General features: G+C 44.1%; 1 protein-coding gene across 2 annotated transcripts in view; it reads left to right on the plus strand.

The window, feature by feature from the left end:
* Positions 1 to 25,688, plus strand: part of LOC137630583 (cyclin-J-like) — an 87,958-nt gene that overhangs the window by 55,685 nt on the left and 6,585 nt on the right. For both annotated transcript variants that reach the window (XM_068362153.1, XM_068362152.1), the window contains 3 exons: positions 2,936 to 3,049; positions 20,528 to 20,699; positions 21,178 to 21,309. In XM_068362153.1, the coding sequence (XP_068218254.1) occupies positions 2,945 to 3,049; positions 20,528 to 20,699; positions 21,178 to 21,309 (409 nt within the window). In that variant the 5' untranslated portion in view covers positions 2,936 to 2,944. The remainder of the gene's footprint in view (positions 1 to 2,935; positions 3,050 to 20,527; positions 20,700 to 21,177; positions 21,310 to 25,688) is intronic.

Raw genomic sequence — 25,688 nt, forward strand, 5'->3', positions numbered from 1 at the left:
GGTTAGAGCTGTAGCAACTTTCGTGGCCTTTAAGCAAAATAGATCTCTGCAAAGTATCATGGACGCAACCTATTGGAGAAGCAAGTCAGTGTTCGCGTCATTTTACTTGAAAGATGTCCAGACTCTTTACGAGAACTGCTACACACTGGGACCATTCGTAGCAGCGAGTGCAGTAGTGGGTGAGGGCTCAACCACTACAATTCCCTAATTCCATATCCTTTTAATCTGTCTCTTGAAATGTTTTTAATGTTGTTTTTATGGGTTGTTCGGAAGGCTAAGAAGCCTTTCGCATCCTGGTTGATTTGGCGGGTGGTCAAAGTCATTTCTTGAGAGCGCCCAGATTAGGGGTTTGATGAGGTCCTGTTGTATGGGTTGCAGCCCTTGATACTTCAGCTCCTGGGAGTCTGTCAGCATCCTAAGAGGATCGCTGGGCTCCGTAAGGAAGACAGACTTACAAGTCAGAGTAATCGTCTAAGTCGACTTCCTTACCAGGTACCTATTTATTTTGGTTTTGTTATATTGATAACTGTCAAAATGAAAAAACTCTTAGCTTATACGATGTAAACATATTTAACTCTGGTCTCTACCCACCTCCTTGGGTGTGAATCAGCTATTATATATTCACCGGCTAAGTTAAATATTTAGAAATGATATTTTAATTATAAAATAAATTTTTGAATATACTTACCCGGTGAATATATAAATTAAACGACCCTCCCTTCCTCCCCAATAGAGACGCAGTGGGACGAGAAGAATTGAAGGTTTTGTTTACATCCGAGAGTGGTATCTGGCCGACAGTTGGCGCTGGTGGGCACACCCGCAACCTGCATAGCGATCGCTCGCGAGTTTTTTATGTATGTTGTCTGTCGAGCCGCAGAGTTGCAGCTATTATATATTCACCGGGTAAGTATATTCAAAAATTTATTTTATAATTAAAATATCATATTATCTCCGAATTTGTCATGTTTCTCAATGATAGAATTATCTCAAAAACTTCTTAGTAATAAAGTATCCATATATACACAACAGGTACTACTCAGTTTGTGTATCATTCTATGGGAAAGGATTGAAATCCATACATGTTTGGACATAAGTTTTATGTAATCCTAGCAACCTTGCCTCTAGGTTAGGTTTATGGATTGTTGGGACATTTCCTGTAATTATGCAAATTACTGTTGTTGTATACAATACAGTACATGTATTTATAATCAAAGGATAATTATTTCTACACAAATATAAATCCTCTTTATTTATATGTGTATACTTTAGTCCTGTTTTGCTACGACCAAAATCTAAGAAGTCCTGTGGGTCTGGCAGCATTTTATGGTTACCCACCATTCCTAACTGCACTGGGTAAGCGCATTTGAGCTCACTTTACTCTTGGTTGCTGTGATGTCTGGACGTCTTTTGCTTGAATTCTGTCCATGCTGTCGTTTTTCTTTCAGCGCTTTGTGATTGAGTAATTTTAGGTGTGTATGAGAACTTGCCCTGTTCTTGAAGGTTGCTCTTGTAGCACTTTTATGAATCAGGTGGAAGTAGATCTCAATAATGTAGTTTGCATCCAGGGTGTTATGGGAAGAGATCTTCAGGTAACTCCTCTTGTGAAATCTGTAAGGAATGGTCATCTTCCCAATGGAAAAAATATGGTAGTCATTGTAAAAAGAATACTAAAAGGGATCTTTTTCCTTCTACTAATTCCTCCAAAGAGGGCAGTCAGTAACTTAATCTTCAGAGCTCAAAGTTTTCCCTTTGTGATCCTTCATTATCAGAGGTCCCAGAGCAAGACATTGTACTGTATGTGTTATCTTTGATTTTGCTTAATGAGGCAAGGAATACGCATAGTGATTGTGATCCTTTAGGTTTGGCACTTAATCATCCAGAACAGGATTCTTTGCAGGAACTTCTAATATCAACAAATTTTGTGAACCCTAACAGGTCCCCATCCCACCAATGAGTGGGGATGGAGAACAATTATTTATTTGAAGTAAAGAAGAGCAAGGAGATTTCTCCTTCATAGTGCAGGAGGTTTCCCTAATTAAATTGGACCGTTTGTCCCTTAAACTTGCACCAGAACAGTCTTGGCACTGTTTAGCTAATAGGCACCGTGTAACTCCACCTCCCATGATTGGGAGAGTTATTCACCTTGAGATCTTTTCCGCAGACAGGTACCAAAAATCACCCCTGAATGCAGCGCTACAAGTACTGTACCTGTCCCCCAGTTAGTGCACCAACTGAGCACAGTGCTCACAATGAGCGCCTTCAGGCAGAATACTCTTCCACTATTTCGAGAATGTCATCAATATGCTCAGATGTGTATGAAATAAACTAACCATTGTCTAGATTGATGCATCCTGTTACAGATACATGAAGAAACAAAAGTAAATCTGCATTTAGGTCAAATCCTAAAATGATTAAAGATTTTTTTTCAGTATTGCAGGTGAATCTGCTGAACCAACATGAAAGGAAATGGGCTGCAGTACCATATCCACTATTTTCTTAAAGTATTCCCCTACTCTGCCTTTCAGTTGCAGCCATCCCTTAAAAGACAGCGTACAATTTTTTATTCGTGTTAATTTGCATATAGGTACAATATAGAGAATCTTGATGGGATTCGTTTAAGGGATCAAGATTATCATCATGGTATACAATATATGTTATTATTCAGGTACTTATTTTTCCTAGGACATGCTGATTTCAGTTTGATTTATCAATGGATTATGGTTGACCTATTGAGGTGCATTTCCTATGATGGTGGAATATGTGTACTCTTGAAAAATTATACCAGTATGTTCTTAGGTATGTCTGCCTAAATCATTATCCGTAAGTTATGTCATAGCAAAGCTTATTGTGAATCTTTTGTATTTGGATAATGTGTAATTCTCATGAACACGTTAAAATTAGTTCTAATGTTGACAAATGCGTTTTATGCTTCCAGGTTATCTTAATGTCACGTGGTAATATCCTGGTGACTGATTATGCCGAGGAAGTACTGAAATGGATGAAAAAGACAGAATCTGAAAGTATTCCTTGGAAAGGGAATTCACCGCAGGTAAAGTTAATTGTACGGTATTTGTTTTTGTTCGCAATTTTTGAAGTTTTGATTGCTCCTTGTTAAATGGTGTTCTATGGTGACATAGGTTGCTTAAGTCAAATTTTTAAATATAAAACTTACCCGCTGGTTATATAAAAGAGCTGAAGTCCCCTGACGCCAGGGCAGAAAATTCAAATCTCGCGCTATCAAAGATACGCCAGGTGTACTAACCGCACCCTAGCGGTAGAACAGGTGGAACCACACACCATCTCCAGTTCTTCTCTCTGCCGCCATAGCTGGCTGACATATATAAGTTCCCTCTCGTGTTTTACTCTCTTGGGAAGTTGTTTGGTGATGTACAACGTTCTTTTTTGAGTTTAAGCTATCGTTGATTATTTTCCCTTGTTTCTTATCTTGAAATCTTTTTGTTTGAGATTTTCTTTATTGATATTTCCCTTACTTTTTGCTCGTCGGTCTCTCACGTTAACATTCAAAATGGCCGACTCCTCCCCTGCTCAGCGTAGGTGTGTTAGTGAAGGTTGTCGTACTCGACTTCCTAAAGGATCTATTGATCCTCATACTATTTGTGTGAAATGTAGGGGTAAATTTTGTTCATTAGATGATAGGTGTAATGAGTGTCTTTCCTTAACTGATGATGATTTTGTTACTTTCGATCGTTATGTTAGGAGACTAGAGAGAGATAGAGTGAGGCGTAGTTCTTCCCGATCTGTGGATAGAGCCTTACCTAATGTACCTGTTCCTAATCCTATTCCTTCCCCTGTGGTGGTAGATCAGGAACCTACAGTACTATGAAAGACATGTTTACTGCTATTTTGTCTCTTGTTGAGAAAGTTGAGTCCTTAGCAGCCGATAGAAATACAATTTTTTCCGAGTTAAAGGTATTGAAAAACCGTGATCCTTTCGGAACTGTGGAAAGTGTTTCAGTGTCTGATGTTGTACCGAAAAGTCGTGACTCTCGGTGTTGTGACAAGTGTTGCGAATGTGTTTAGTGTTGCGGAGGGTGCGTCTGCACGATCTTGTCGTTCACCTAGCCTAAGACCTCTTTCGAGCTCTCGAACCCATGGGAGAAGTAATGTCGAACGGCTTAAGGGAACGAGAAGCGTCATCAATCGTGCAGACGTCCCCTCGAACGTTCCTGTTGCCGTAGCTCAGGTCGTTCACCCTCATCGTAGTAAAGGTGAGGTTCATGCGTTATCCCCGTCTTCCGATGAAGGGTCGGGGAGTGAGATCTGGCGTCGCGCGTCAAGACCGCTTAAACGGACGCATGATGTTTCACAGCATCGGGAATCGCCTGTGCGTCCAGGATGTAGTTAATGGGGTTCACCGGAACGTTTCCGTTCTCCCATCGCTTGCACTCCGGCCAAACGTACAGATCACCGTGTTCGTATGGATATGATTCCTTCCGATTCGGAACCTTGTTACTATTCATGCAACCCCTCTTCCTTTGGATTGGCTTTCTTCCCCCGAAATGCGTGGTGACGTTGGTGCGAATCTTCCTTTAAGGAGTTCTTTTGATCCGAAATGGTCTGCGCTTGTGTCTATGAAGGAACAACTCTCGTCGTTGATGGATTCTTATCAACCAGGTGTTGGCGTTATGTCTGGGCGTTCGATGTCAGACTAGTTATCGCACAGGCGTTCGATGGTCTCTGGTCTTGACGAGTTATCGCTTAGGCGGTCTCCCAGTCATAGTGTTCAACGCCAGGTTGATTTTGATGAGTCGCATCAGAGAGTTTTGGTTGACCAGTTTTCGTATTCTGGTCGCGGGGAAGAACATCGGCGTCGACAAGTGGACGAGACGCGTCAACGATTTGAAGTAGTGGATCGTCCGCGTCAACAACTTTTGGACGCTTCGCGTCAAAACATTGATTCGCAGCGTCGACATCCTGACTTCTTTGATCGTTCGCGTCAACAGTCTTCGGACTTTACCCGACCTCTCGGCGATCTTCGACAGTTACCTTCTGATTTCAAGCGTTCTTCTGTTCAACAGCAGTCGGATTCGAAGCGGTCTAGGCAGTTGTTGGTTGAAGAAGATCGTCTACCCGTCCGTGTTTCGCATCTATCTACTTCTACTTCTCCCCATCAGGTTGACGCAGATGTTGGCCTTGACAGGCAGTCCCATCCAGACTTTGTTCCTTCGGTTCAGGCTGCAGCTGTTGCTGCACTGCCAGAAGACGAGCCTGAGGAAAAGTCGGATGAGGATGATCCTATTGAGGAAGTCTCTGAGAATGAGGAGGAGAAGCATTATCAGCATGCTGTGGATCTTAGCAAGTTTATGCTTATTCTGACTGGAATTTTCCCGGATCAATTTACCCCTGTGGCCCCTCGTTCTCCGCCTTCTGAATTCATCTTACGTAAAGCTACCAAGGTTCCAGTTTATATCAAGATGGTTCTTTCTCGATCCTCTAAGCGGGCCTTGAAATTAATGGGTTCTTGGTTGGACTCCAAGAAATCTTTTGGCAAGACGGCCTTTGCCTTTCCTCCCGCTAGGTTAGCCTCTAAATCTAGTGTGTGGTACGAGACTGGTGAAGTGTTGGGCTTGAGTTTTCCTTCGTCTGCCCAAGGGGATTTTTCAAGTTTGGTAGATGCTTCTCGTCGTCTTGCCTTAAGGAAAACGAAGATTTGGTGGTCCATTCCAGAGTTCGACCATTTGCTTAAAGGTCTGTTCAGGGCCTTTGAAGTTTTTAATTTCTTGGACTGGGCTCTGGGGGCTTTGAGTAAGAGGGTCTCTGATATGACGGAAACGGACACTAGTGGTTTGGTTCATTTGATGTCCTGCTTGGACAAAGGTGTGAGGGATGGCTCCAATGAACTTGCTGCCTTGTTTACAGCTGGAATTCTCAAGAAAAGGGCCACGATGTGCTCTTTTCTCTCTGCAGGAGTGTCTCCCTACCAGAAAACGGGCCTTCTTTTTGCACCTTTGTCTAATACCTTATTTCCGCAGGAATTGGTAGGCGAGGTGGCTACTGCCCTCACGCAGAAGGCCACTCATGACTTAGTTACTCATTCGACTAGGAAAGTTTTGCCTCCGTCATTCTCCTCTCGTAAACCTAAGGAATCTTCTTCTGGGTTTCGACCTCAGTCCTTTCGTGGGAAGTCCTCTGGAAGAGGCTCTTTTAAACCAGAAGGAAGGAAGCCTAGAGGCAAAGGGGGCAAGTCCGGCCGAGGTAAAGTCTGACTGCCCTTTCCTTCAGACAGCAGTGGGTGCCAGGTTGACTCACTTCTGGGAGGCTTGGGAGAGGAATGGAGCGGACCCCTGGTCCGTCCAAGTGTTAAAGGAAGGCTACAAGATCCCCTTCCTGGCCAATCCTCCTTTAGTCACAGATCCAGTGGATCTTTCGCCCAAATACAGAGAGGGTCCCAAGAAGCAAGCCATGCTTCTGCAGACGTCTCTTTTATTAGAAAAGCAAGCAATAGAGGAAGTGCAGGATGTTACGTCTCCGGGGTTTTACAACCGCCTTTTTCTAGTACCCAAGAGTTCCGGGGGGTGGAGACCGGTTCTGGACGTAAGTGTGCTAAATGGTTACGCCCAAAACTCGACGTTCACTATGGAAACTCAAAAAACAGTTCTGGCAGCTGTGAGGAAGGACGATTGGATGGTCTCTTTAGATCTTCAGGATGCCTATTTCCACCTTCCGATTCATCCCAGCTGCAGACGTTATCTGAGGTTCATGGACGGAAACAAGGTCTTCCAGTTCAGGGCTCTTTGTTTCGGACTCTGCACGGCTCCTCTATTGTTTAACAAGATCATGCTGAACGTGGCAAGCATGCTGCATTCGAGGGGAATCAGGGCCTCTCTGTATCTGGACGATTGGCTGATAAGAGCCTCCTCAGCCGATTGTTGTTTGAAGGACCTCAAGATGACTTTGGATCTCTCCAGAGAACTGGGTCTCCTGGTGAGCTCGGAAAAATCACAACTGATTCCATCCCAGGAGATTCTTTATTTGGGGATGGAGATTCACAGTCGGAGTTTTCGGGCTTTTCCGTCGTCGGTGAGAATCCAAGCAGCCCTCCTAAAAGTCCAAACGTTCCTGAAGAGAGATCTTTGCTCCGTCAGAGATTGGATGAGCCTTCTGGGGACTCTCTCGTCGTTAGAGAAGTTCGTGACCCTGGGGAGGTTGCACTTGCGTCCTCTTCAGTGTCATCTCAACCGCCATTGGAAGAAAGGGGACAGTCTCGACAGGGATTGCATTCCCATCTCGGCTTCCATCAAGTCTCATCTTCAATGGTGGGACAACGAGCCCAGACTGAAAGAAGGCTGGTCTTTACTTGAGAGGAACCCAGACCTCGTGTTGTGTTCCGACGCCTCCAATTCGGGGTGGGGAGCCACTCTAGAGAAGCAGGAGCTTTCGGGGACTTGGACGGTGGAGCAAACCTCTCTCCACATCAATCAAAAGGAGCTTTTAGCTATTCATCTGGCTCTCATCGGCTTCGAAAAGCAGATCAGGGGCAAGGTGGTCCAAGTCAATGCGGACAGCACGACAGCTCTGGCCTATATTGTGAAGCAAGGCGGGAGCCACTCTTGGCCTCTGTACGAGATTGCAAGACTGCTTCTCGTCTGGGCGGAGGAAAGGAAGGTGACTCTTTTGACGTGGTTCATCCAGGGGGTCAACAATGTGAGCGCAGACAGACTCAGCAGGAAAGGTCAGGTTCTCTCCACAGAATGGATTCTGCACCCGGACATCTGCAAGAGTCTGTGGCGGTTATGGGGTCGACCTCTCGTGGATCTCTTTGCCACCGCGAAGACCAAACGGCTGGAGTGTTACTGCTCTCCGGTTCCAGACCCTGAAGCTTTGCACATAGACTCTTTTCTGATGAACTGGTCACACATGGAGGTTTATGCTTTCCCTCCATTCAAGATCCTTTACAAAGTGATTCAGAAGTTCATTTCGCACGAGGAGACCAGAATGACACTGATAGCTCCGTTCTGGCCGTCAAGGAGCTGGTTTCCAGAGGTACTGGAATGGATGGTGGATTTTCCGAGAAGCCTTCCCATGAGACCCGATCTTCTCAGACAACCTCACTTGGCCCGAAATCATCTAAACCTCCAAGCTCTACGTCTGACTGCCTTCAGACTATCGAAAAACTCGCTAGAGCTAGAGGATTTTCGAAGAAGGCAGCCAAGGCAATTGCGAGGGCAAGGAGGTCTTCAACCATCAAGGTGTATCAGTCCAAGTGGGAGTTGTTCAGGGAGTGGTGTAGGACTAACGCGATTTCCTCTTCCAGTACCTCGCTTTCCCAAATAGCAGATTTTTTCTTGGACCTTAAAGTTAAGCATAACTTCTCGTCATCTACTATTAAAGGTTACAGGAGTATGTTGGCGACGGTTTTTCGACACAGGAACCTAGACCTTTCTAATAATAAAGATCTACGAGATTTACTTAGGTCTTTTGATACGACCAAGAAGATTCAAACAGCTCCCATCGCCTGGAATTTGGATGTTGTCCTTAAATTTCTCATGAGTGACAGATTTGAGCCTTTACACTCGGCTTCATTTAAGGACTTAACCTTGAAAACCCTTTTTCTGGTTACCCTCGCCACTGCGAAAAGAGTTAGTGAAGTACACGCTTTAAGCAGGAACATTGGTTTTCGGAATGGGAAAGCCATTTGTTCTTTGCAACTGGGGTTTCTGGCCAAGAATGAGAACCCTTCTCGGCCATGGCCCAAATCCTTCGAGATTTCTAACCTTTCTGATTTGGCTGGCGGTGAATTGGAAAGGGTTCTCTGTCCAGTTAGAGCGCTACGGCTTTATGTGGACAGGACTAAGAATCTGAGAGGTAACTCAGACGCTCTGTGGTGTGCAGTCCGGAAACCCTCGATGCCCATGTCTAAGAATGCCTTGTCTTTTTTCGTTAGATTGTTGATTCGAGAAGCTCATGCTCAGTGTGATGAGTCGGATCAGAGGCTCCTCAAAGTCAAGACACATGAAGTCAGAGCGGTAGCGACTTCAGTGGCCTTTAAACAGAACCGTTCTCTGCAAAGTGTGATGGATACAACATTTTGGAGAAGTAAGTCTGTTTTTGCATCCCATTATTTGAAGAATGTTCAGACTCGCTATGAGGACTTTTTTACGTTGGGTCCTTTTATAGCGGCAAATGCGATAGTAGGTGAATGATCTACCACTACGTTCCCTTTTTTCCTAATACCCCTTTTCTATCTCTTGGAACTCGTTTGTTATGGTTGTTTGTGGAGATTGGGCGTCAGTCTTCCGCAATCTTTGATTTGGTTAGGTGGTCAATTTGTTCCTCGAGTGCACCCGGAACAAGGGTATTGGTTGAGGTTCTGTCATGTTATAGGTGGTTGTACCGTTTGACAGCTCCTAGAGATTTTCAGCCCGAGTGGATTACTGGATCTCTTAAGGATAGCGGACGAAATGAGGCAGAGTATCATTGCTGTCAGCTTCCTTATCAGGTGAGAACCGCTTAAGTTTATTGTATGTAACCCTTAAGTGAATTTTCTATAGGTAGCTGTCTCTGACCCGCCACCAAGGGGTGTTAATCAGCTCTTTTATATAACCAGCGGGTAAGTTTTATATTTAAAAATTATATTTTCATAATAAAATAAATTTTTGAATATACTTACCCGCTGGTTATATAAATTTAACACCCACCCTCCTCCCCTCTAGAGACTACCTATGGTATGGCTATGAGGCATGGAAGAACTGGAGATGGTGTGTGGTTCCACCTGTTCTACCGCTAGGGTGCGGTTGGTACACCTGGTGTATCTTCGATAGCGCGAGATTTGAATTTTCTGCCCTGGTGTCAGGGGACTTCAGCTCTTTTATATAACCAGCGGGTAAGTATATTCAAAAATTTATTTTATCATGAAAATATCATTTTTTTTCAGATGGTTCTTAAAACAAAGTGTAGTGGTATTGAAAGCTCATAAAATTATTGGGGTAAAATATCTACTATATATACTAGGGCCCTGCAACTGGTGTTTGTTCCTACATGGATACAGATCCTTACCTTTAGTAAGAGTATGATTTCAGCAAATCAGCGAGGTGTCGGTAATTACTGGCAGTGTAGTACTTGATGGACTTAGGCCAGATATAGCACAGACTTATTGTTCAGTATACTGACCCCAGTCCAGCTGCACTACATTTCACAGGGTTCTTTCGGTAAAATTATACTATAACTCTAATTTTGGGTAAGATTTTCTTTATAGACTACTTGACTATTAAGGTAGAGGTGTGAAATAGATTAAGTTGTTAAGGAAAGAAATGAAATAAATAAAATCATTACAAAAGAAAGTGGAAAAAATTAAATATTTATATCCTCTTATGTATAAAAAAATAAAGATTTTCTTACACAATTGGCATGCCAACACAATTATTATGTAATTTACTAGTAGGTAACTGCACCATATCATATTACAGTATGGCACATCTATGTAGTTCAAGGAGCATTTCACTGGGCGACACAGGTTCCTCGCCCAGAAATAGATTTTTCCTTCGTCAAAATCCCTTTTGTTCCGTAACCGAAATACAATCCACGCTATTTACATTGGGTTTACCTTTTAGCACAGCTGAAATGGCGAGCCATTAGAATTTAACGAGGGTGTATTACCCCCGCGCTAGTTAGCGGGGGGGGGGGGGGGTAGGGGAGTGGTAGCTAGCTACCCCTCCCCCCCCTCACACACAGGTGAATGCTCACTTTCACTTTTGCCTCGGACTGGGACAGACGTCTCTCTTGGTCCTCTCTTAGCAGCCATTGTTTGTTTTGTCTTTACTTAATCGCTTACTTTTCTTTTACTCAATATATATGTAAACATGTTTTCATGTTTGTGTATATATTTGAGTAAAGAAATCAGTAAGTCTCCTTTTCAGAGTTGTGTGTGTAGTGTACGATATCTCCGTGGAGTCCTCGGCAGTTAGGCCACCATGGCGTAATTTTATGGGTTGCGATTGAGTTTGACTTCGGTCTTTCTCTCTCTCTCTCTTTCTTGAGGTCGTTCACCCTTTTTACTACGTTTTACTACGCCCCTCGTAGCTTCCTTTCCGTGTGGGGGGTTGCTACGCCGTACGTTTTGTCTCAATTAGTTTATGAATCTAATTGTAGTTGTTAATTTTTCAGCTTGTAGAACGACTCCTTTCGGGGTTTTCGTTCCTTCTTTAGTGTTCATTCATTTTTTAATTACATAATTACATAGTTTCATAATTATAATTGTTATAATTCTGTTTTGGTTACAGCTCTCCTTCCGTGATTGTAAGTGGTTGTGAGGGCACGTGCCTGTTGTGTAATACTTGTTTCCTTTCCCTCGGGATTCCTCTTCGGAGCCTTCCCGGGGGAATAAATGTGTACTAATGATTTTTGTTTTATTTTTTTACAGTTACCGATCTAGTTCGTTTCTGTAATATGGCAACGGTGTGAGCTGTCTTGTGGAGGCCTGGGGATTCGGCTGTTTCTGCCTCCCCTTTGGATCTTCATCAGGGGCGTGTCTCCTACTGGAAGTACTCCCGCGACGATTGACAGATCTCCAGTTCATTTTAGAACTCTCAGGAGGCTTGCCTTCTTGGGTGGGTAACTTTTCTTCTGAGGGAAGTTTTTCCTGTCCAGGCTTGAGTTTTTCCCCTTTTGGGGGGTTCTTCTCTTGCCTTTTTTTCGTGCGACTATGCTCTTGGTGCTGAGTGGTCACACCTGCAGTTTCGCTCAAGGGGCTGGGCAACTGCAGGAGCCCCTCTTCGGAGGATTGCTCCTTTTAGGTCACTGGCTGACCAGTCTCTTCTACGAAGTGTTTCTCTTTCGTTCGCGAGAGAGTACACTCATAGAGACTCCTCTTCGGAGGTTTCTTCTGCTGCTGTTGCTGTTGGCCTCCTTCGCCGTAAGGCTCACCGTCCGCCTCGTTGTAAGGGCCTCTCATCTCCCTATAAGGGTGCTAAGAGGCGCCTTTTTCTTGATCTTCCGGCCTGGTGCAGATGGATAGCAGTCTGATCTCGTCTTCCCGACGGACAACGGTCTTCCAACGCACATCAGTCTCCCGGCGGACAGACAACGTTCTTCTGATGGACATCTGTCTCCCGACGGACAACGATCCCTTCGGGGCAAAGGGTTGCCTCCCACGGGGGTTTTTCCCTTGCGTGTCAGGGTTTCCCTGAGCGCCCTTCTGCTGTGTTCGCTCCTGCTCCTGCTCAGTGTTAGCGCACAGGCGCTCTCCTGCTCATCAGCGCTTCCTGATCGCTAGCGCTCTCCTGTTCGCCAGCGCTCTCCTGTTCGTCAGCGCTCTCATGATGATCATCTCTGCTGTTCCTGTTGGTTCCTGTTTCGCGCCCTGTGCCCCCACGTTCACCCTCGCGATCTAGAACTTCGGTTCGGGTCTGGGTCAAGGACTCTTCTTCTATGCGCAGACTTCCACGCGTTGCCTTCTGCTCGTCAGCGATCATCAGCTCGCCAGCGACCTTAGACGCGTCAACGTTCACCTGCTCGCCAGCGAACTCCTACGCGTCAACGATCGCCACGCGTGTCAGTTCCCCTGACCACCATCAGTAGCGATCTAGCGCTCGCCTGCTGTGGACCACGATCTCCGGTAGCTGAGTCTTGCCGTAGATCTTCCTCCTGCTCGCCAGCGCTCACCTTTTCTTCTGTCCTTCTGTGCGCCAGCTTTCTTCATTTGCCAGCGCACATCTGCACGCCCTTCTTTGCCACGCACCAATGGGTGCCAACGGTTTTCTGACCGTCTAGGATCGCCTGATTAACAGCTGGCTTCAGCGCTCACCTTCCTAATGCTCCTGCGCACCTTCTGTTAGCGCGATGCGCGCTAACCATCACTACTCTCTTTCGCGTTGGCAACCGCCTACGCACCCGCGCGATTCTTCATCTGCTCGCTAGCGTTTTGTTAACGCACCACCGCTCGCCAACGCGCCGTCGCTTGCCGACGCTCCATCGCCCACCTGCGCGTCAGCGCTCACCAGCTCACCACCGATCGCCTGTTGATCCACATTGCCAGCGGTCTTCTTCACCCATGCGGCAGCGCGTTTCCTCGCCATCGCGCCAGCGCTTGCGTTCGCCGCCTCGGACACGCGCTCATTCACCTGCCCACCCTCGCCTGCGCGCCCGCGCGTCTGCGCACATGCTCTCCAATGTTCGCCAGCGCGTCTGCGCACATGCTCTCCAATGTTCGCCAGCGCGTCTGCGCACATGCTCTCCAATGTTCGCCAGCGCGTCTGCGCACATGCTCTCCAATGTTCGCCAGCGCGTCTGCGCACATGCTCTCCAATGTTCGCCAGCGCGTCTGCGCACATGCTCTCCAATGTTCGCCAGCGCGCGAACCAACGGTCTTCCCGTCGCGCGAACAGACGGGGTTTCCATCGCGCGAACCGCCGACGTCCCGTCGCGCGAACCGCCGGCGTCCCGTCGCGCGAACCGCCGGCGTCCCGTCGCGCGAACCGCCGGCGTCCCGTCGCGCGAACCGCCGGCGTCCCGTCGCGCGAACCGCCGGCGTCCCGTCGCGCGAACCGCCGGCGTCCCGTCGCGCGAACCGCCGGCGTCCCGTCGCGCGAACCGCCGGCGTCCCGTCGCGCGAACCGCCGGCGTCCCGTCGCGCGAACGTCGGCTTAATTCTTGCAGTGTCCATTGCTCGTCTATGGGTTATCGCTCGCCAACCACCAGCTCTCGCCCTTCCTACCACGCTCGCCCTCCTTCTGCACTCCTTCGCTCACCTTCGTTTGCGTTCCTGCGTGACCGCGCATGGGCGCTTCCACGTTCGCCCACGCGCAAATCATTGATTTACCATCGCGCGAGCTCCAGGGCGATTGCGACCACGATTCCCATTGGGGTTTTCGCAGCATGGCCAGCCCTGGTGAGTTCTTCTGGAGCGTATTTCCAGAACACGGCCTCACCCCGTAAACGCAGAGCATGGCACTTTCAAGAAAAGGAAGAATCTTCAGGGAGGTCTGAGCAACACTCCTCTTTTCAGAACCTGGGTTAGCCCTTCCCCGTCATTCCCTGGAAGGATTTTTGGCGGGGGGCTTTCCGTTCGAGGTTTCTCCATCGGCCAAGGGGTGACTGCTTACCCCTTCCTCTTCTCCACCTCGTGTAGGGGGCTTACCAGGTCCTTTCCCTCCTCGGTTACGGCCCAAGGTTTGGTTCAAGGAAGCTACAGGAAGATCATGGGTACTTTCCTCCTCTCGGGCTCAGGCACCTTGGCCTTTCGTCGTTAAGTATCTAACTTGCGGGCAAGCTCAATGTTGGACCGTCTGGACGCGCTGATCGAGGGCTTCCTTTCGGGTGTCTCATCCGTGGATGTCGACAACCTCAAACACCCTTCCATCCTTGAGAAGAGTTTGTTTGTGCCCAAGGACAGAGATTTAGACAGCGGCTGTGCGGAGGAAATCGACTTCCGTTTTCACTCCTCCTAGGCGCTTTCTTCCAGACTCTGCAGGGCTCCAGCGCCTTTTTCTTTCAACCACGTCGGCCTAAGTTATCAGCTACGACAACTGAGACAAGGTGTCCAATTGCAGTTTCCCCCTTGCAGGTTTCTCGCTGGGAGGATGCTCAAGGTTTCTCATCCGGATGACAGCTTCCCGATGCCCATTCCCGCACGATCTCTGTGATCAGCCAAGGATATCGCGCCTGCCGTCTCTGTCAGCGAATTCAGTGTCTCTGAACCTCTATGCCATAGGGTCGGCAAGAGTTGCCCATTTGGGCAGGATGATCCATACCTTAGGAGAAGGTCCTCCATGGGATCATCGACGGCTTCACCCCCGGCTTCTTCAGTCGATCCTTTCTTGTAAGGAAGTATCTGAGTCAGGAGTTCCGTAGTCGACCTCTCAGCCCTGATCAAGTTTGTCGAACAAACTTCGTCCAGCGTAGAACAGCAGAATCGATCAGACTGGTAACGAGGCGACAGCACTCCTTAAACCCTGGATCGGAAGGACGGGTACTTTCAGTTCCCATTCCATTCATCTTCCAGGGAGCTCATGGAATTCAGCCACAGGTGCAGGCTTCCGCCTCCTTCGCTTTTGGAGGGCTGGTCAACTCCGGTAGGCTCGGGTTCGACCTTCTTCAGCGCCGGGACAAGCTTCCGGATGCTTACCATGAGTGTGGGTTCATGGTATTTTACTAGGAGCCTTCTCTCTTTTGCCTCAACATCTGGAGTATCTGGCCATGATATTGAGTCAACGGCCTTACCACGTTGGAAACCCCGCTTCTCGTCCGTCCAGCGAGGTTAAGCAACGTCGGTTTTGGTCGGTACTTGGATGTCTGGCCCTTATTTCTTTCTTCATCGTCCCCTCTACGGGGAAACAGCATCCTGGTCTCTGCATAGCTGACCTCAAACCTCTGCAGGTAAACCATGCTTCCTTGTGTTCCGAGTATTGAGTCAGTACTGTCGCGTCCCCCATACCCTGACGAGGTGGTATTGGGAACGTCCTAACCCAGAGTTCCTTCTGGAACTCCAGGTCAACTGCCTAGGACGGGTCACACTTCCTCCTTCACACACAAGCTTATGTAGGCCACACGGTTCCTTGCGGAGCAAGGAACTTGTGAGGTACAGGGACTCCTTTTCTCGAGTGCGACTCACTCGGATTCTGAATCCCCGGGTAAAGCCAAAGCCAGTATGGCTGGGGACTTTCCACCCTACCTAAGGGGTAAGTCACCCTTTGTAAATAGCGTGGTTTGTATTTCGGTTACGGAATAAATGACAAATGCGAAGATAATTTGTATTTTCCCTAACCATACAAACCTTAGCTATTTACACATATTTGCCCGCCAGCCCTGTCCCCCAAGACAAGTCCTACCTCAAAGTGAAAGTGAGCATTCACCTGTGTGTGAGGGGGGAGGGGTAGCTAGCTACCTTCCCCCCCCTCCACTAATTAGCGCGGGGGTAATATACCCTCGTTAAATTCTAATGGCTCGCCATTTCAGCTGTGCTAAAAGGTAAACCCAATGTAAATAGCTAAGGTTTGTATGGTTAGGAAAAATTCAAATTATCTTAGAATTTTTCATATTTATAGAACTTTTCCATCCCTCGCAAAATACATGTACAGTACTGTACACCATCTACTGGCTGTTTGCTAATAGCAGCAAAGAATTAGTTCATACAAGCCCCTCGCAAAGGAGCAAATTAGATGTGAGGGTATACACTCTTGGCTAATAGTAAGGGTTTGCAAACATTACAGCAACAACATGTGTCCTTAAGCTGCTGAAATACACTAATCTACTCAACCTTACAAGAGGTCACTGACACTCGCCAACAACGTCACTGGTAGCTCACAGCACCTTATTGCCCTTCAATCCTGCTAAGCATCAGCTTATTTTGATCCTAACTATAAACATCACAAGTACCGTGTTAAATGTACGGTGATAGACTAAAACTTACTACTGACACCACCTCTGTTACTAGTTCAATAGGAAGACACTGTAGTGGTTTGCGGACTGTCCAGACGTAGCACGCAGACTGCCTATTGTCTGAATGCCGACCACACTTCAACATTTCACTACACAAAAAGAAACTGTAGAATCCCCAGAAATCTGGGTAAAAGGAAAACGATCAAGGATGAACTGGGCACTACCCCTTGATTTTATACTGCGTAAGGGGACCCAGCTAGAACTGTAGTTGCTTAATATTATTCAGAGGTAAGCCGTTTTCAGGTTATTCAAGTACTTAACATTAGTAGAGGTAACAAAACAACAGAAAAAAGGGGAAAAACAATGATATTTATTAAGAAAAAAAAGACTAAATTAGTGGCTGAGAAAGGGACATCTAAAGGGTAAGGAAACAATTCCAGTTTATAAGATAAAAGGAAAAAAAAGTTCAACTTGCTCCTGAGTGAAAAAAAATACAATATTGTAATATGCTAATTCAGGTTATGTTTAAGCTGTTTCGAGTGAAATTAATAGACAAACATATTCAAAATACAAAGCTGAATGAACACCTATGGAACAATCCCACAGTTCTTTAGGGGTTCTATATCTTATTCTTCATATTTTTTCAAGGGTATTTCAAAGGTAGTCATGAAATTATTGTAACACACTAGCGAGAGCAAATGAAAAGGTACCCTTCTCTACCATGAAGGCTAAACTTCAATTACGTAAATGCCATACCAGGTGTATGGGTCAAAACACTTAGGATTTTATACAGATAGCAGTAAAGCGTCCCCCCTGGACCAGGTTGCCGCTAACGTACCGTTACGGTTTTTTTGCCCTGAGCGGTCCTTTCACTAATGATAATTTTTCAAAGTTAATATCATTTCTTTATGCTTATAATTCGTATTTATAGTTAAAAGTAGGGATATTAATTAAATGGTGGGGCCAAAAAACAATTAATACTACTATTATTTCATTTCAAAAGCCTACATAATACTGAATATTATAATGGGTTCTTTTTATCTTCAATCGTAAATCTTACGCTAGGATCCGCAACAAAAACAAAGGCACACACACACACACTCTCTCTCTCTCTCTCTCTCTCTCTCTCTCTCTCTCTCTCTCTCTCTCTCTCTCTCTCTCTCTCTCTCTCTCTCTCATATCGTTTCCTGTAGTTTTCAAATATGTTCGTCATATATTTGCACATTATTTATCCACTTTAATCTCTCTCTCTCTCTCTCTCTCTCTCTCTCTCTCTCTCTCTCTCTCTCTCTCTCTCTCTCTCGATATCGTTTCCTGTAGTTTTCAAATATGTTCGTCATATATTTGCACATTATTTATCCACTTTATTCTCTCTCTCTCTCTCTCTCTCTCTCTCTCTCTCTCTCTCTCTCTCTCTCTCTCTCTCTCTCTCGACGTTTCCTTTCCTATATAGTTTTGTGAAATCTCGTCCATTCATTTGGCAACGAGTCACTTTAGCTCTTGGCATCGAAAGAAAACTTTGTTTCTTCAATATGCTCATCACTGGAGGATTCAGAACTAGTGCTCTCATTATCAAGCAGGTTATCATTATCAAATTCCTCAACATGAATATCATTTATTTCATCTAAAGAAATAGCCTTCACCTTTAGACCGCTCATTGTAAAAGGAACAACAAACAACCTTATCTGCATGAACGCCCGAAGTGCACTGAAAGGAAACCAGTTTTCTAACATCAAGCTACCTTCAGAAAAATAGTTGCCAGACATCATATAAGTTTCTATTTACAGCCCCCATATGCTGAGAGAGTTGCCAATTGACGATCCTATACTTACTATACGAGTAAACGTATTGTCATGAGACTGACGATTTGATGAAGGCAGTTAAAGTCATTAACGGAATATGCAGTTGAAGGCAGTACCGAGTAGATCGTGGTGAACGGTTTATCACGTGGGTGACGCTTAGCAGGTTAAGAAATGTCAAAATTGTTTCATTGCATCATTGATGAGAATCTATTCAGTGCTGGATTACTATACCAAGTTCACAGTAGTTTATAAGGTAGAGGAATGTTGACGTCACTCCATCAATTCTATAGGTTAACAGGATACACAAAGTATGTCTGATAATAGATTTGTTCCCACTGTCCACTGTATGGGCTAATTCACAACAGTTTTTGTCAAATCCTTCACACTTGGGAATTTCTGTCAGTATGCACAGTCAGATGTCTACAGTATGCTTCTCTACTTGATTGCAATTCTAATTGCCATCTCCAAGCTCTACAGGGAGTAGGGCATACTGCAAAAACAGAATATAATGAGACAAGGTTGACGGACCAAAATATAAAAACTAACATTCTTAATAAAAGTATAAAACCACTTGATATAAAAGGGATTTTGACGAAGGAAAAATCTATTTCTGCGGAGAGACCTATGACGCCAGGTGAAAAGGTCCTTCTTTACACTTTTCTGATATAAATCTTCCAAATATACCAGAGAAAGATAAAAGCATGGAATGCAGAGGTTACTACCCTCGCCCGAGCACCTTGTGGCTGTCGTGTATAAAGCAGGGGAGTGTGAAAAACCACTATTCACTGGCTGTCTTCCATTTAGATAATTCCTTCATCAAAGGGAAGGGCCGTAACAGAGGCCCTAGTAACCACACTTGGACCACGCCACCGACACCTAACATGAGCGCCCTCTAGGACATCCTTCTGTTTTGGACTTGGTCGTATTTGTTTGTGCTCTAGGCGTTTTTCCCGTTTTTGGATATAATTCATCATGACTGACGCTACTACTTCACCTTTACCAATGTTAAGTACCATAGTTTGTTTTGACAGCTTTTTACAGTACAGGGCATTTGTTCTCTTTCCAGTAGTGTGGATTTTAATTTTGGATTGGCTTGGCCTTCTCGGCGTCGGCAGCCATTGTTGTTTTGTTTGCCTCGCTGGAATTTCACGTTGATATTGCCCATCTGGTATTCTGTCATCTAGGTTCTTGGTTAAGTCACTTACGATTTTTGAACCATTATTGTTATCAATATTTTATTATTGTTTTACTATGATATTTTTTGCTGGCAAGTCCAATTTGGACGAACAAAGAATAACGTCCTTGGCTTTATTATAGTTTAAGTACCTGCCTCGGGAAGGCGTAATTTGTATTTTTCCCATTATAACTAATTTTTCCACAACACCAGGGCATACAGGGATAGACTTGCTTGGTGGTGACTACACAAAAGAGGTGTTGCTTGGTAGCACCTTCATATACCAGGCAAAGTGATTTTCTGTGATTAGTGTCAGCGTAATAAGAATGAAGACAGCGGCAGAGTGAGTAGTTCATAAAATTAGCAACAGATGGCAGTATGAAGTCAAAGAAGTCTTCTGCAAGCACCAACCCCTGAGTAAGTCCCGGCTACAATGAAAATGAGTTGTCTGTGAGCAAGGAGGCGCCTCTCGGCTAATGGGCTGACAACTACCTTGTTAAATCTTTTAACTGCTGAATTCCAGCTTGCGCTACTATCATTCTCTTATGTAAGGGACTTGGGTTTGTATGAAAATAAAAATTATTTTCCAATTGGTTATTTTTCTGAGATTGAATTCACTATCCCTCAGGAGTTTTCTATATCCTTCCATGCACCTAAATGTCGCATGTGCTCAGCATGTAAGTATTGGTGAAGCAAATGCTCGTAAGTAAGATGTGGGGTGGTGAAGGAGTATACCACTTTGAACAGGATAGTATAAAATCCAGAATAATCTTTTCTTCTACTTTGTTGGGAAGCTGTACTTGAAGATTATACAAAATAGATACTGGGTGACTATTGAAATAATGAATATGTTCGAGTTCCGGGTTAGGGTTTCTTGAACCATCTATTAGCACTAATTAGAATTTTTTTATTAGTGTTTGTAGAAATGTATCCTAAATATATTACCAATGGTAATATATTTTAAGATATAAAACCTCTCTTTTTATATAGTACAATACTGTAGTGATAATTAATTTGAATCTTTAAATCAGATTATTTTGCTTTCTACTCTACTAGTAGGGGAAATTTATGATACAGTGATACAAAACCTAAAAATTTTTAACAGCCCTGTGTAAAAGGATCAAAAGAAAGGAGGAAAATTAAAACTAAGAAAGAAAAGGGAGAGGTGCAAAATGAATACAGTACTCTTCAAATCTAATCAAATTTTTCATTTCAGTTGAATGTGCGACTTTATCTTGTTGATTTAATTCGCATAGTATGTGAAACATTAAAGCTCAACGTACTAACTACTCATCTTGCTGTCTATCTACTAGACAGATTTATGGAAACTCACCGCATTTCCAAGCAACAACTAAAGCTCGCTTCTCTCACAACAATTCTTATAGCAGGTATGTCAATTTTTTATAATTTTGTCATATTTTTTGTCAAGCTTATTTATTGATAAAATGAGTTCAATTTATTAGATGCCTTCGATGGCTTTAGCCTTCAGATGAGTAGAACATGCTAAACACTAGCGACATGCACTTTTTGTAGTATGGATCACATTGAAGAGTATAGTAATGTATGTTATTAACTGCTATATAAATGAAGCCAATTAAGTAGAGATTTATTTTGAAATGTAAATAAATCTACATGATTTTATTATTATTCTTAATTTTTTATTAAATTGATCAAGCCATTCACATAAGTGAATAATAAATGGACTAAAAGTAACTGTTTGAATAATTCTTTTAAAAATTTAAGTTTTTTATCAAATTAAATTAGGATTACTGTCATTATATAAATATAAAAGGTATCTTAAAAGCAAATAAGACTTGGAACTTTAATTATATTAGTGGAATGAAGTTTACAAACTTTCTTTTCCAGCAAAATTTGAAGAAGCTGAAGAAAAAATTCCCAGTATTACAGACCTCAATTCTCTAGTGAACAATAAATATTCACTGAAACTTTTCAATTCTATGGAACAGTATATATTGAAATCTTTTAACTGGAATGTAGGTATGTACATGAAAAATACTTTTGGCTTTTGCTGTAATATATAGTGGAGAGATGTCCAGAAAATGCATGAAGTTGAGTTTGTTCCTAAATGGATACAAATCCTTGTCATTTAATTGAGTTGCTTCTGGCACAGCCTGTCAAGACATGTGATGAATTATCGATGATCTGGCAACTTTGTGTGGTTACATCACCCATTCTCTTTGAGGGCCGGTGTGTCGGTGCTCGTAGCTGGGATCTCCACTCTGCTTCTGGTTGTCAAGGTGAACTGTCTTATGTTACTGACCTCCTCCAGCACTTTTATTCTTTATCTTCTCCTGTATGAGTTGAAGCAAGTGTTGATACGTACTAGCCCTGGTGCTGAATGGTACCCTTGTGGTACCTTCGAGTCTCATCGACATCAATCCTCATCCCCTGTGTGTATAGGATATAGGTGCCCAATGGATACCCCCTGTAATGTGTCAGGAGTAGTTGGCCACCCAGTGGGAGAAGTTCAGTGAATGAAGGAAGTAGGCTGCCAAGCATGATTGTTCTCCTCCGATTGCTTCGGCCTCAAAGATGAATAAGAAGCTCAAGCCTTCCCTTTCGAGCCCTGATCTTCCCTTGCCTGATCCTTTGTTACAGTCTCCCAGAGATTTGATAACAAAGGATGACCATCAAGTATTTTATAACCTGTTTGTTGATGTAGTTTCTCCTCCCCTCCAAAGCGAGGTTCAGAATTCCACCTCTGATCGTGATCCTTTGTCATCTGCCTTTATCCAAGCCATGTATATTATGCAGGCTGATGTTCATCAGTTTTCAGCTGAATTTAATAATCTACTTGTTCATCATCTACTCCCAAATGTGCTTAGCTCGTATGAATGGCTATTTATCTCAGACGTTGGAAACTAAAGAGATTATATTGGTTACATGCCAGAAGTTTCCCTTGTGTGCATGACGCGGAAATCTCCAACGCATGCACCTCGACACTTCAGTTGTGTGCCACCATTTAGCAGTTAGGGTTGTCAGAAATGTGGTCATAGTGGACCAGGCCCTTCTCCATGGTCTAGATTTTAAATTTGAAAGCAACCTAGACTGCCCAGAGGAGGCAGCCTTGCTGCAGGGTTCCTGAGAGTAGGTTTTGATTTTCTCAAAGTATCCCTCAGGAAACATCTCGATGACCACTTAGCTGTTTAGTTTACATCCAGGTCAAGGTTCCACTAAGCAGGTTACCAGTCTGCCTTGATTTGGTATACTTGCATCTCCCATGGATGCCTCCCTCAGCTAGAGTACTAGAGGCATTGATCTGCTCCCTCCACAGTCAGCAAACTCCAGGTGTAGCTCATCCAGGTAGCTTTGGCATGCTGTCTGCTCTGTTTCTGCTCCAGCCTGAGGATTCGTCTGTGGCTTGGCATTCGGTTGGAATCCTCCTCCCATTCCTGTGGGTTCAGTTGTCACGTGGCCTTCGGGTTCCCATATTCTTAGGAAGGGTACAGTGGGAGCTCTTCTTTCTGTTCCAATTATTGAAGACTCAGTAGTTGGGGGAAGTGGGAGAGGGGGCCTCTGCTATGGATGAAGAGGGAGTTTCAGTAAGAAAACCTTGGTAATCCTGTGATGTATGCATGTTTTGGCCTGAGTAAAAATATATATTTTTTTTTTTTTCACAAGTATATGGACATGCCATTCGATGACATCAAATTTAAGAACCTTTCAATACTTTCAGACTTGGAGATTAAAAAATCCATCTCATAGAACATGTCCCCAGCTAGCCCCTAAGGAGGTTGTTCTGGTGCTCTATATATAAATCTGTTCTGAATATTTTAGCTGAAGCATATCAGACACTAGGGATTTTCACCTAGACCACAGCTTACTAGATGCCTCTGTGGTTGGAATTACAGTGCCATGCTAGAAAACTTCCCTTTTGGACAAAATTTTGAAATTGCTGTCCAGAGTAAATAAGGGAGAATTAGCTTTTAACCAAGGTCAGATTCTTTGTTTTGAGCAACTTCTCCACCAGGCAGCAACTAGCAATTTTAAGCTTTCAATTATCCTCAAAGGTGATTTAGCTGGCCAAAGAGTGTATTTTTCTTTAGTCTCGGGTCACTATAGGACAGTAGAATTCAGTGCCCAGCACACCTTGTTCAACTTGTTGTCTGCTGTGGTTTCTTTGGAAGTGGCCTATAGGGGGGCCTCAGAGACCCACTCTGATGGTTGTAAAGCTAATTTGTAAACCCATCTATGTGGTCTTGCAAAATGTTTTTTAGAGTAAGTTTGAGGTGAGGCCCCAAATACAACCAAAATTTTGTCTAGAGAAAGTAAAGGTAAAGGAATTTTGGCAAAACTTTCTTCTCCTATGCCCTAGTAGGCAAAGCCAAAGATAGTGGAGAGAGATGAGGAAAGGTTTTTGGCCATCCTCTTAAAAAAAGATGGTTTACTTTTATAAATTAGTAGCTTATAAGATCCAGCAGCAGGCTCAGAGGCAACCCACAAAGAGATCAGCCCCTTTTCCAATCCAAAGCCTAGACCTATACCAAAATTTCATTGAGAGGAAGTGCGACAGCAATGCTACTCTGCTCAAAGTAAAGCCCAATCCCAGAGTCAGTCAAACTTTGGCTTTGGAGCAAGCTGAGACCATTAGAGATTATCCAAAGGAAATAGAGGGGGTTGATGCAAAAGAGGTAAAGGAACTCATCAATGAGGGGCTTTGGATTAAGGGTTGTCTTCATCTTTTTCAGGATCATTGAACGCAGAGTACTGTATACTGCGGATTCAGAACTCCCACAATTCAAATTTCACCAAGCCAGAACTGTGGAACTTGAAAAAGGAGTAGTAAAAAGGTGCAGGTTTCTAAAATTCCAGAGTATAGTATTCAGCATACCGAAGAAACACTCCCCAGAGGGAAGAGTGGTCTTTGACCTGTCTAATCTCAACAACCATATCGGGTGATCCATTCAAAATGACGGCTATTCTTCAAGTCCACCAGTTACTAATATGTGGGGCTTGGACCTGGAGGGGTGTTTACAGCCTCAAAGCAATGTCATTTATCTTTCATAGCATCCCAGGACTGTTTACAAATCTAGTAAAGGTAGTAGTCAAACTCTTGCAGTTGCAGGAAGTTCAGATCATAGCTCATTTTGACGATTGGTTGATTTAGGCAGTGACAAAAGAATTATGCCTTAAATACACTTAATTAAAATTTTGTAGGTTCATCAGGACCTGGGTTTCCTGATCAACTTTGCAAAATTAAAACTAATTCCAAGAAAGATATTACAAATTAAAACTAATTCCAAGAAAGATATTACAATATGGAGAAAGCCACACTAAGCCTTACAAAAGCAACTCGGCAAAGAATTTTAACCAAGATTAGATTCTTTGTTTTGAGCTACTTCTCCACCTGGCAGCAACTAGATATTTTAAGTCCTCAATTATCCTCAAGATCTGACCCAGTGATAAAGAACAGGTTGAAATATCTCATTTGGGTGTGGAGAAGGGTGGCTCAGAAGGTTTGGGGACCATGTCGGTCCCATTCGTCCTTCCCCCGATTACCATGATCCTTCATACAGATTCACCCCTGTCTGGTTAGTGATATCATTCAGGGAACTATGGGAAACAGTCACCTCAGTTTGCAACATTTCAAATAAATGTTTGAAATGATAGTGGTCTTCTCAACATTGAAGAGACTTGGTCCCTGTTACTACCATATAAAGATTTTCATAGATAACCAAGTAGCTGTCTGTAGCCTCGGGAGGGTGAAGATCCTGCTTGAGAACTCTGTGCAGTGACTCTTCCTGTTATGAAGTTCCTTCAAGAGAAAAATATGTTCCTTTCACCATTCCACCTATTAGGGAGAGAGAGAGAGAGAGAGAGAGAGAGAGAGAGAGAGAGAGAGAGAGAGAGAGAGAGAGAGAGAGAGAGAGAGAGAGAGAGAGAGAGAGAGAGAGAGAGTGTCATTCAATGTTTCCTCCAACATGTTTACATGTTTGATTTTGAAAGATTTGATTATCATTCAGGATTATTTAGGGACAGCTGCTTTAATAGCTCCACTTCTGGCCAAAGAGCATGGAGTATTCACTGCCTCAGACCAAGAATCACCCAAGTAAACTGGGAAAGAGAGATTTTCCAGTTCTTCGTCACCTCAATTATGTTTGCCTGGTGACTATTCAGTTGGAAGGCACACACCTGTGTTTTGCATGGATTGACATTGAGAGGCCACTTTTTGTAGTAGGTGGAGAGGGTAGTCAGGGCATTGGACAGTCCTTCTTCGATGGTGATGAAGGAATACGATCAAGTGGAAATGCTGCTCAGGTTGTCTGCATATATGTATCAGTAGATGTTCTGGTACTGCAGCTGGTTATTTATTTAGATGTTGAATAGAATCGGTGTCAGCACCGACCCTCTTGGAA

Source organism: Palaemon carinicauda, chromosome 38, assembly GCF_036898095.1.
Source record: "Palaemon carinicauda isolate YSFRI2023 chromosome 38, ASM3689809v2, whole genome shotgun sequence".
In the NCBI taxonomy this organism is placed as follows: domain Eukaryota; kingdom Metazoa; phylum Arthropoda; class Malacostraca; order Decapoda; family Palaemonidae; genus Palaemon; species Palaemon carinicauda.